At 36.8% G+C, this 12,758-nt stretch overlaps 1 protein-coding gene across 1 annotated transcript in view; it reads right to left on the bottom strand.

Annotated features, from left to right (window-relative positions):
* Window positions 1-12,758, bottom strand: part of LOC126174945 (protein fuzzy) — a 149,170-nt gene that overhangs the window by 34,637 nt on the left and 101,775 nt on the right. The window contains exons 7-8 of the mRNA XM_049921402.1: window positions 9,299-9,526; window positions 2,971-3,024 (exon numbers count right to left, since the gene is read on the bottom strand). Coding sequence (XP_049777359.1) covers window positions 2,971-3,024; window positions 9,299-9,526 — 282 coding nt within the window. The remainder of the gene's footprint in view (window positions 1-2,970; window positions 3,025-9,298; window positions 9,527-12,758) is intronic.

Raw genomic sequence — 12,758 nt, 5'->3', positions numbered from 1 at the left:
TCAGTGCTTACTGAGTGTATAAATGATGAGATAGTAAGAATCCAACAATACAGCAGAACCTCAATTATCTGACCTTCGATTAACTAACTTCTTGGATTATCTGACCCTGTGTCTCACCATCTGTCAGCGTGCTGCACCAGAGAATGCTATGTTATCGATCAATTTTACTCCTGTCACAACAGGTGTCCATCTGAGCCATGCTCCACACGCATGCTTAGCTGACTGACTGCAGTTTTTGCTTTATTGCGCTCTTTAATCTTCTATTTTATCTGTGCACTTTTTAAGTTTATTATTGTATTCCTTTTAATTTTAAAGTTGCAATGTAACTTTATTCAGTTTATTAAGTTGTGGTTATGTTGTGTAAGGGATTCTGAAAGTGTAAAAATGCTACAAATCCGAAAAGGAAACGTGTTGTGTGTACAATTGAACAGAAACTACATTTTCTGCAAAAACTTGACGACCATTAGTAAGTTACTAAATTAGCCTCTGAAATAGGTGTTGGAGTGGCAACCACTAAAGACTGGAAAAAGAACCGAAAAGACCTTGAAGTTTTTCATTAACTGTAGATAGTGAAAATGCTTTAAAAACTGCAAAAACATTGAAAAACCAAAACTTGAGTTCTTGGATGACACAGTATGGGTTTGGTTTTGTCTGGGAAAATGAAAAGGGGCCCCACATTGAGGCCCTATCATAAAAGAAAATGCTTTTCAGTGCAGGATGAGGGCGGGAGGCAGGAGGGAGGGCGAAGAAGAAAAATTCCATGCAAGTGAAGACTGCCTTCACTGGTGGAAAAATCTTCACAGTGTCAGGCTGCTATTTCAGAAGAAACATTTTCTTCTGATGATGCTAAAAATTTTGAAAAAGTAGTCTAAGAAAATTAACAGATGGCAGATCAATTATACAACATCGGTGAGATGGGGCTGAACTATAAAATGCTCCCTCAAAGAACCCCTGCCTCAAAGAATGAAACGGCCACAGGAACTAAACTAGCCAATAAAGGGTGTCCATTGCAACATGCAGCAATAGAAGTGGACCAAAAATTTCGTTTGATTTCGGCAAATGTAAGAAACCAAGAGCCTTCAAAAACATAAACATATCAACATATCAGCACTTTCTGTTTACTACAAAGCTCAAAGCAGTTAATGGAAATTTATTTAAAGATTAGTTTTTGATGCATTTGCTCCAGATGTTAAAAATTACTTGAAGTCAGAAAACCTACCACCCTGTGCAAGTGTACTGTTAGACAATGCTCCAAACTACCCTTCTCAAGACACCCTTCTGAGTCTGAAAAACAACTAGGTGACATAAAAGGTAAGTTTTTGCTCACCTCCCTCCAGCCCCACCCTGTGTGACTTGATTAATCCAACCAGCGGACCAGGGGGTGAGTGAGTGGTTAAAACAACATTACAGGAAGGAACACATCAGTGTTTTGTTACAGGAAATGCAAGTGTGTTGTGATCTTTTTTGAGGTAATGAAAGGTCTGAACATAAAAGATGCAATTTACACAGTTGGTCAAGCTGAGGAAGAACTTCAGAAAAACACTCTACAAAAATCATGGAACACAAACTTCCAGAAACTAATGAGTCAGACATTGCAGATTTGAAAACTCTTCAGATTCTGATATCCGACCTGCCGACGCAGAGGAATGGCTAGCAGAAGGCGACATTGCTACTGTTATCAATGAAGGATATGAAAATGATCAGATGATGAGGAAAAGGAATACAATGAAAAGATCAGCCACTGTAAAGCAAAGGATGCATTTTAAACTGCCCTCAATTATTTGCAACAACAGAAAACCGCTGCAGCTACGGATATATTGTGAGCAAAGAAGTGGTGCGATGCAGCTGCAAAATCAACGTTTAAGAAATTAAAACAAAAGAACATTTTACACTTTTCAAATACATTTTCCATGTCTAAAATTTTCCGTGTTCCTTTCTCTTTATTAGAAATGTAATTTTTCATTTAATTTTGATTTATTACATTGTTTTGAGCTCTGTGAATGACTTGTTTCATTCCCCTCTGATTAATTGCCCTTTTTAGCATTCTGACCACCCTAAGTCCCAACAGTGCCAGGTAATCGAGGTTCTACCATATTTCATTACTGGCGCAAGGAAAATAAGTACATGGGCAATAGCTTTGTGGCATAGAGCAAAAATGACACTGATAATATCAAAATAAAGGCACAATATTCATTGCAAAAATGAAAAAAAAAATGATGAAGGCAACAAACACATAATCTATAAAACAATCAATGTTCCAAAAGTGAAAGAACATTAGATCATGATTCTGCAATTGGAGAAATAGATAAGGAACTATCTACAAGTTAAAAGAGCATAACTACCGGTTGCACTTTTCTTAGTTTTTAGCAGAAAGTGATGCAACAAGCAAACCAACAGAACAACATGAGATTCACAAAGTAATGGCTGCTACAGCACCACACAGTATTGTTATCATTAGATCTTTGAGGTAGGCAGCAGATGGACATAAAACACTTTTAGCCCAAGACATTTGGGCACAAAACACAACTAGCCCAACAACATGCCACTTCTACAAGTTCACCATAAAGTTCGGGACAAAACAGTGATTACTTTTCCTGGTACTTTTTGCTTTTCCTGGCACTTTAAGTTTTATATTACACATGTGGTCAAGCATGGCACTTTGAGGAATGTAACATCACCACACTTAGGTAATAAAAATTAAACTCACAAACACATTTACCACTGACTTCACAGAATTCAACTGAACAGTTAAAAAAAAAAAAGTAAGAGAATTTTTTTTAAAAGTGTTCAGGAAATTGTCTGCTGCAGTAGGCCTACCTGTCCTTTCTTAAGTGGAAGGAGAAGGGGGGCATATGAAAATGGGTCAGATGCAGTGTAAGGAATGGAGTGTTGGAAATGTGAAAGAATATTTTTACTGAGATAATAATTACTAAACTCTTGAGCATCTTGAAGAAATAATAACGTAGTTACCAGCATAGTTGCTTGTCGGATAGAATCATTTTCAGAATCTTCTTGGATAGAATCCTGAAAAAAAATAATAATAATTGAATTGGTTACAATCCAGGATGGAAAATCAAAAACACAAAATCTAAGTACTGTCAATAGACACATGAAAAAGCAGAAAAATCTGTCCTTGCTTTTGGAACTATTTGTCTGTCCACTGGAGAGGAAAGAGGTATAGGTTTGGCAGGGAAAGTTATAAAGGCAGGGCTGGTCACTCATAGCCTTGGTCGAGAGGTGTGAACCTGTTGTGAAACTGAAAGGGAACAAAGTTATTGAGGAAAATGTCAGAGAGAGCAGTAGCTCATCATGCATTCCAACGGGTAGTGACTAACATTAAGAAATCACAACCTTATACACTGTAACATGAGGTTCTACATAGATAGGCCTCTGCTGTCCCATTTGTATTCTGGAGGAAAACAAACAAGCACAGACTTCACAAAAATTTCTTGCAATTCTGTCTTGCCCTTTCTTTGGTCCACAAAAATCACACAACTGTATGCTGTTCTCTTAGGGTACACACCAGTATTACATCTATCATCTTGCACTGGCTGCAGTTCACCAGATTACTGTGTGTAGGCCATCTTACACCTGACCTCTGCTGTCACCATATAGAAACACAGTGGCATGAAATTAAAATGGTATACAATATTTTAGTGATTGTGACTTATTTATTGACTCATCACCATACAATATTAATTCAGACAATTCTCAACAGACATATTCTGTGTAGACAATTCTCAACAGTCATATTCTGTGTGTGTGCGGGGTGGGAGAGTTGCAATCTCACCTCAAGGGAAGTCAATAGCACAAAAATGCACCAAAGTAACCTGGTCATACAACCACTCACATCTCAGCCAGATTTCTCGACATTGCTAGCTACATCCCACAATCACTTATCCAATGTATGTACACTTGAATTCCATCTGCTCAAAAGAACATTCCTGTCAATAAAATACCTAGTACATATATGATGTATGTATGTATGTATGTATGTAACCTAATCTCCCTTACAAATCAACAACACCTTTTGCAACCTCACGATGTCACTTAGCCATATGTTGATTATGCCTCAATCCTGTCTCACATGGAATAAGATTCGCTGTAAGCTTACTTGCTGGCTTGTGCGATGACTCCCTGGCAAGCTCTGTCGTCTGCTAGCCAGCTGTGCATACTTTCCGTCATTGCTCTGGTGCTGTTCCCCTTGTAAGGTTCCCTGAATGCTTAAAAAAATTTATTCTCACATACTTATAGCTTCATTAGTCATCTTCATGATGAACTTCCTATCATTTTGTTAAGGGTCACGGTTGTTGTGATATTTCGAGATTAAGTAAACTACTTGAGAAATTTAGCAACAAACTGAAATAGTCTTTAAAGTCTGTAATATCTGCCTTCAGTCTTCAGAAAATGGACTGTACATAAAGCACCCTGATCTGACTGCAAGCACCAATGAAAATGCCACAATGAAACGAAAGGATGAGAACAATATAGTCCAAAGCCAAGCTTTTCTCAAAATACGTTTTTAGTGTTAGTTCAACAACTATTCAACAGAAGAAGCTAATGTGAAAATATTTTAACTTTGACTCGCTACATGGCAGAGCAGTTGACACCTGTTGTTCTCATATGGTGAGGAAGTAGTCTTTTTTGTGTGTGTGACACAACCCAAAGCCACAGTAAAACTGTGCTGGCAAAGAAGAGGCTGTTTCCATGCATAACCAAAAAAGAAGATTCCAAGACTGAAATTGCCAGTTCTGAAGAAGATTATTCATCCAGTCATCCAGTAGAAGTAGTTATTGTCCCTCTGATGAATATTCATCTTTAAAAATGACATAGTAAGTTGAAAATACTTACTTTTTTAAACATTTAAAACATTGAGGCTTAGGACTGTATCTGAATAAAATATTATTGCGTAATTTTAACTATTATATACTCGCTAATTAAAATATGTATGTGTAAATCATGAACAAATTATACTTCTCCTATTAATTACTGCATTATTGGTAATAATTTTAATATTATAAGGCTATTTGTGTAACATATTAAAGCATATTATATGGGGTAAGTGGCTTTGGTCTTTCTCATCCTGAATACTTTGTTTGGCTTAGGATGCTGATGAATGTAAAAGGTCTCCCGATCTCCCGAAGTATCACCTACTAAAGAACCTGAAGGTAGAAAAAAAAGAAGAAATATGTGCAATTGGAAAAAAGAAAAATGTAAACATCATAGAAATTCTGGCAGAGAGTACATATCTGATAAAACAGGAGAAACTGTTGGAGCTAAAATTCGTGGTCCTGGATGTAAATGTAAAAACAAGTGTTGGAGCAAGATTTATGAATGTGTAGAGCAGATATTCCATTCTTTTTGCGATATGGGTGATTTCAACTGCCAAAATAATTACCTTCTGAGCAATATTAAGATGAAACAAGTGCAAAGGAGGTAACTATGATTAATGAAAATCTGAAATTAATTTTTTTTATTTAATGTACTTTTTATAAATAAAATATTATTATTTTGATTTAGGTACCCAAAGAAAAGGAAAAGCACAGTTTCATGGCGAATGGTTACTTTTTTGTACCAGGTTAAAGTTAATGGCTGTAATATTTTGGTATGCGGAGAAGCAGTTTTAAATGTACATGGGCTTCAGAACAAGCAATGATGACTTAAGAACTTACAAAAACACTTGTGTGATGGGCACTCCATTTCTCCTAAAGACAGAAGAGGTATTTAAAGATTAAATTAATGTTGCTTCCCAGAAAAACCATAATTTTATTCTATTCTGATTATTTGGAGAGGGTATGATGGGGTGAAACAGCTGTAGAAGTAGAAACGGGTGAAGGACAGCAACAAGGAAACTGAGGCCCGAGAGATTGTGGGAATGAATATACTTCACTGTCATGTCTCATCAGCACAATTCACATTATCTGAATAACCATGTTCCTTACATGGGTGCCACAGTTCAGCAATCACTATTCATCCAGATGAGTAATTTATTAGCTGTTGTTAACATGTAGAATACTGTGCAACGCTTGCAGAAAAGTGGGTAGATCATGGGACAGCTTTCACAGGTAGTCTTGCCTCTGACACGGTTGAAAGTACCAATGACAGAGCTGAAATAGGAAGTGGTGGTGGACAACTGCACTACACAGTCATTAGCCATCCAGCTTACCATTAATCACATACACCCTGTGCACTCCACAATGATATTACTCATGCCAACAAAGGTGGTGAGTGTAACTTCTTTTTCTACACTCAATACTAGCATCAAATTCATACAGCAACTTAGTTTGTTTACTATTGAACAGCTGTTGTTAATTCTTATTCTTTTATATGCTTGTTCTAGTTACATTTATCATCTATCTATAATCCTTAGTATTTCACAAAGCTTTTCATTGGCAGTATGTATGTTCCTGCAGTAGTGTTGCTGTTCCATGTAATGGGTAGCATAATGCTACGAATTTGTTTACTGAGATAATAAGCCCATTAGCATTTATCCTCTATGTAATGCATTGAATCTTTCTGATACAGTTCTCCGGCAATAAGTCTATTGCATACATGCCCAGATTATCACCAAACTGTAGTATGTGAGTACTTCCATCAAATATACTGTATCATGAAGTTATAACAATGGAAAATCTAGGATGGAATGTAACAATATCCTGAAAAGGATAGTTGCTACTCACCATACAGCAGTGATTCTGAGACACAGAAAGACACAACAAAAAGACTGTCAGAAAGTTAGCTTTCGGCCAACAAGATATTTTGACAAAGGCTAACTTCCTGACATTCTTTTTGTTGTGCCTTTCTGCGACTCAGCATCTCTGCCTTATGGTGAATATCGTGAAGTCTGTTGTACAAGTGATGAAAGGTAATAGGCTAAAATTGATTTATTGGTCATTCATGGTCTAAGAAGTATACCACAGAGCTAAATTATCAGCAACCTCTCAAATACTAACATCAGACCAGTGCTGAAGTCTTCTAAGATGGCAAGTGGTTGTAGCTTCGGTCTAAAGGTGGCCAATGACACAGTGTTGCTTTTTTAGTATTTACATATATTGCAAAGATGTACTTATTGTTCTCAAAGCTCATCAATTTCTGCTGCAAGTAAACAAGTATACTAACCATACTTTTGTATGGTATGACATGTAATATAAAGTGCATTTCTGGAAGTAAATTATTACTTTTGTACCACTGTTACAGTTTTTGCTTGATCATTCTTTTGAGCACTTTATGCAAACATGCAAGCAATGTTCTTCTTCTGTATGTTTCAGTGTACATATCAATTCTTATTTGTTTTTTGTATGAGAACAATCTGACCCAGTTTCATATCTAAAGGACATAAATGTTTTCCACTCACAGTTCAGGACTTTGCATTTGAATATCATCAGGTCTAGGCACAGAAATTTCATCAACTCTCTATGTATTCTTGTGCCATGAAAACTTTACAGAGGATAGGTTCCATTTTTTGGTTACTTCCTCTGTTTTTCTTGAACAACCTGTGGTTGTATCATACCCTGACGAACATACAGTAATACTTCAATTATTCACACTGGACTAGAAAACCGTCTCCTCTGACCAATTTAAATCTTGTTTATTGTTTTTTTTTTCTCTAAGTAAATGAGATTTCTTTACTGATGTTAAAGCAAAACATTTTCCATTTGTCTCATAGGATTAGCTTACAGAAAACCAACTAACTATATCATATGTTCCATGGGTGGTGTAATACCACTTTTGGAACATTCGAAGGAGAGTTGGAAAATCTGCTTCATTTCAGGGCACACTGAGTGGTAGTCAAAGCATTCTTGGAAAATGTTACTCAGCTGGTCAAATTATATATGGCATTATGTAATGAAGAATCATTATATTGTGGTTAGTCAAGCATGTGAGGTGCACTGAGTGCACAGGATGATAGTACATGGAAGCCATGTATGTAGACAAGTTATGGTCAGTCTGCATAGGTCTCTGCAACATCAGTATAATGGTAGAAAGACTGCTTGTCACTGTAAATGTGGCATCCATGGCCATAAGGATGTATCAAAGGAAATTTAATGTTATTGTTAATGTGAAGATATTGTTGCTGACTGATTACTTCAGGAATTCATTCTGACCGTCCCCAAACTGTCAGATTGCATGAACAGGCATCCACTATGCAGTTGCCAAACAAGATCTACAGTATAACTCCACGACTCTAAGGCCTGCTACACTGCAGTAGTTAACTGGATCCTCCCAGCCAGTATGACTTTGCGTAACTCCAGAAAAGCGGGAAGGGAGTTGCTTTGTTTTCCATATAGTTTCACGATTTCAATATGGCATCCTGTCACACACAATTCACCTTATTTTCTCCCCCACCACCCAAATACAGAAGTCTATTTTATTTCATCTGATTTGCTTATTGTTACTATGCTCTTCAGTGCCATCAATGTTTCTTTATTATTACCCCCACTCTCTGCCCTTTTCATTTTTTTTCTTTTTTTCCTTCTAAGCTGACACTGGCTCATTGCTTACTGACTTACTGATCTGCCATGTTTAGCCTTTCTAAAGGATGAAGGAAATCACCTCATGGGTTACCATAATCTTAGCCTGGGATGACCTGCTGTTCCCACCCCCATGCCCTTCCCCAAAACAAAAAAGTCTCCACAACTTGTCAAGTTTTCCTCTTTTCTCATGCTAAAGATGGAAGTTAAGAGAACAGTTTCATTTGTATTCGTTTCTTGTACCTGCACTGGTAGTTGCGCCTATTGGAATTAAGTGCTGGCCTGACAGTGTGTTACTATTAATTTAATAAATTTCTGAGTGGGATCTTCATTTTTATAGGTGCATCTTTCTACCACCAGAGTGAACTGAAGGCTTATCTCTACAACGTGAGGTACATCATATGAGTCCCCAATATTTCTGAACAGTGTACTACTTATGATCTTGTTGTCTCACCTAGTAATTTGAGCTAATACAAAGTTCTTGGGTTTCCTGATAGGTGACATCATCAAAAAGGTTGAACATTTCCATTTTGATAAGTGTCATTCTCATCATGTTTGGGATGACAGGTGTAACATAAATCAAAATGTTAGCTTTGTGACAAGCTAACTTTGCAGGAAATCTGTGGATACGTATCACAGCACTTGTGTTTCATGTATTATACTGCAAATCACAAACGTGCATTTTTCTTGAACACCTGAACCACAAAACACTCTGATAACTAAAATATTTTTGTCAGCACATACTAGAAATTTTCACACAAAGTTATACTGTTGCAACAAGAAAGGCAAAATTATTGAGACTGTCACGACAGAAATAAACTACTAACCTCATGGTGACATTTGGGACAGTTGCCGAGTACATAACACAAAGTAAGTTGTTACCAGATCGCAATGAGTGACATTTATGGTATTCTGAACACCAGTAACTCTCCAAAGCATGAGAAACACTAGAGCTCACAGTATGCTGATAGAATGTACGCAGCATATCCATACGCTTCATTGCAGGTGTGCGATTCAACATGAACTTTCCCATTTCCAGATCAACTAATAGAACACTGTAACATATACAAAAGAAACAATTACGCTGAGTATTGTCAATCTATACAAGGATAAAAACATTACAACAGAGAGTTAGACAATTTTGCTCAGAGGAGTTACATGAATAAAATACAAATAAAACCAGAAATTTTGTACAAACAACACTGAAATAATAACAATAATAATAATAATAACCAGACACCACTTAAGTGGCTTGTGTGACCTAACCTACCCTGAGGAAATGGGATTTAGTTTAACATGGAATCCAGACCATTAATCATCCCTGGTGAATCTTCACATCACAAGGGGTGAAGGCTAGGTTAAAGGCAGACTGAAATATTCTGTGGTCCAATCAGATTTCGTTACCACAACCCAGTGCTCGATATGCATAAAAAGAGGTGCCAGTACTGTGACTTCTTTGGGGGGGGACTATTTATTACATGTCTTAAAACATTATTTTAACACTTTTCTGTGCATTTTAAAAGTGTGAATGCAACAACTGTACTGGTAAAATATGAAGTTATATTGTACCACATCTCAGAATCTATGCTTCCGATTTTTTTTTCTTTTTTTTTTTTTCCATCAGTGGAACCAACATGAAGTATCAAGGCAATTGTCACAAATCAAGCACTGCTGCAACCTATCACTTTCCTATCATGTACTTTACCATAAGACCATCAGACCTGACAACAATCAAATTACACTCATACTACGGCCTTGAGTTACAAAATTTGAATCCTCATTGTATTTCATCACTTGCATTTTATAGGGAAAGGAAGAAGAGATGGTGGAATAAAGGTCTTAAGTTAAATCCCAAATGTCTTTACAGTTTCTCGTCATATATTGGAATTTGGCACTGGCCTATTTGTCAGATGGAGATGTTAAACTTGACTGCCACACTGACACTATACGAAGGCTGTTAAAAAAGTAAGGCACATTTGATTATCGATCTTTTTTTTGTTGTTGTTATGTTGGTACACATGTCCCAAACATACGCACAGTTTCAAGTGTACAGCATACTTCATTTGTTTTTGACAGATAGAAAGGTTAGACGTGTTTTAGTGCGCTTGGTGATTGCATCAAATTTTTTGTGAAAAATGGTATCAAGTGCTTAAAATGTTGACAGTGCCATATGGTGAGTCTGCTCTAAGTAAAAAAAAAAATGTTTACAAGTGGTACAAGCTCTTCCAAGATGGCCAAGAAGATGCCAATGACGAACCTCAATCTGGACACCACAGCATGTCAACAACAGATAATAACACCGAAGCTGTGAAGAAAATTGTTTTGGAAAATTGTCAAATTACCATAAGAGAAGTTGCTGAGGATGTTAGCATATCAGTCAGCTCGTGTCATGCAATTTTTTTCAGATGTCTTGAGCATGAGACATGTGTCAGCAAAGTTTGTTCCAAAACGTCTCAATTTTGATCAGAAGAACCGTCGCATGAGCATCGCTCAGGAGCTCTTGAATGACATCAATTATGATCCTGATTTGCTCAAAAGGGTCATAACTAGTGAAAAAACATGGGTTTATGGTTAAGATGTCAAAACCAAAGCCCAATCGTCCCAATGGAAGCATCCCTTAGAGTCAAGACCAAAAAAAGCACGCAAAGTTCGATCAAATGTCAAAATTTTGCTCTTGTTTTTTAAATTACCGTGGCATAGTGCATAATGAATTTATGCCTCAAGGTCATACAGTCAATAAGGAGTATTACCTTAATGTTATGTGCCATTTGCGAGAAGCAATATGCAAAAAACATCCGGAATTGTGGAAAAATAATTAATGGCTTTTGCATCACAACAATGCACCTGCTCATTCAACATTGCTTGTGAGAGTTCTTTTGGCCAAAAACAACACGACAATCATGCCTCAACCACTATATTCACCGGATTTGGTCCACTGCGACTTTTTCCTGTTCCCAAAACTGAAGAGACCTATGAAAGGACAAAGATTTTCAATGATTGCGGAAACAAAAACTGCATCGCTGGAAGTACTCAAGGCTGTACCAAAAAGTGCTTATGAGAAGTGCTTCAAGGATTGGAAGAAGTGTTGGCACAAGTGTATTGTATCTGACAGGGATTGCTTTGAAGAGGACAACATGAATATTGATGAATAAATAAAGATGCGGCATCTGGAAGAATTGCCGGAACTTCATTCATCTGTATTTCATTATCAGGTAAACATGATCATTTATATCGCAGAGTATGGAGTAGTGCTACTTAGTGGCTTGTTCTTGATTCCAGGTAAAGAGCAGAGATTGTGCAAACATATTATGTAAGAAAGCTTTTTTGTCCTTGCATTGTATTTCTGCTTCCCAACTTAGGAGTGCTACTTCAATCTGTTTACTAAAGGAGGATTTTCTCCTTTGACAAGTGTGGTGGTAGGAGAGAAATCTACATAAGTGAAACTGTGAGAAAGTTATACATTTTTAGAGAGTCCTTTGGAGCTTAAAACTGCAACAACATTATTATGAAATATTCACATTCTTTATTTAAAGTGGATGTTTGAACTACATCTGCCATGTATTCCCCACCCAAGGTCACTCATATCCGTTTTGTGACTGTGATTTTACCCACACTGAGCAGAAGAAAACAAAAGATGATAGTGTCAACACACCAAATCAGCAGCTTAAGAATATCCACAAAAGTGCTGGTAATATATGTCTCTGAAGTGCAATCCCCGATAAAAGATTACAAAACCATTTTCTCCAGTTTGAGAGAACCTGTTTCTCTGACAAACAACCAAGGCATGTGGAAACTGATGGCATATAAAATCACTGTGTGCCATAAGAATTATGTGATTGTAAGCAACACTTCAAGTGGTCTGGCCACTGATACATTTCAGTTCCGACAGAAGCAGATTTTTAATTATTGTTTGCTTAAATGTGCTTTTAAAGATGACATACTAATGAAAGCTCCTAGGGCAAAGGACATTAGGAAGTATGTAGCATCAACTTTGAATAACAGATACAGATATATGAAACGCAAAAAGAGAAACATGTTGATTCAGAAACTGAAGCCTGGGACACAGATTAAAAACATGAATGTATTATTCACACTATTTTAAACCATTTAAGTCAAAATAAACACTGTTTCTTGCTAACTTAATTTGAGCTCTCTTATTGTAAAGTTGCACAAACTGGGATACAGTGACTTCCAAAACACCGAAAAACAACATTTTAAACATTTTCTCACACTTAAACCATTCACTGAATTTCACTTATGTGAAACAAGGTTATATATACATCTACT

The sequence above is a fragment of the Schistocerca cancellata genome, chromosome 3 (assembly GCF_023864275.1).
Source record: "Schistocerca cancellata isolate TAMUIC-IGC-003103 chromosome 3, iqSchCanc2.1, whole genome shotgun sequence".
NCBI lineage: Eukaryota > Metazoa > Arthropoda > Insecta > Orthoptera > Acrididae > Schistocerca > Schistocerca cancellata.
Note: the sequence above shows the minus strand (reverse complement) of the source record. Positions and strands in the feature narration are given on the sequence as shown.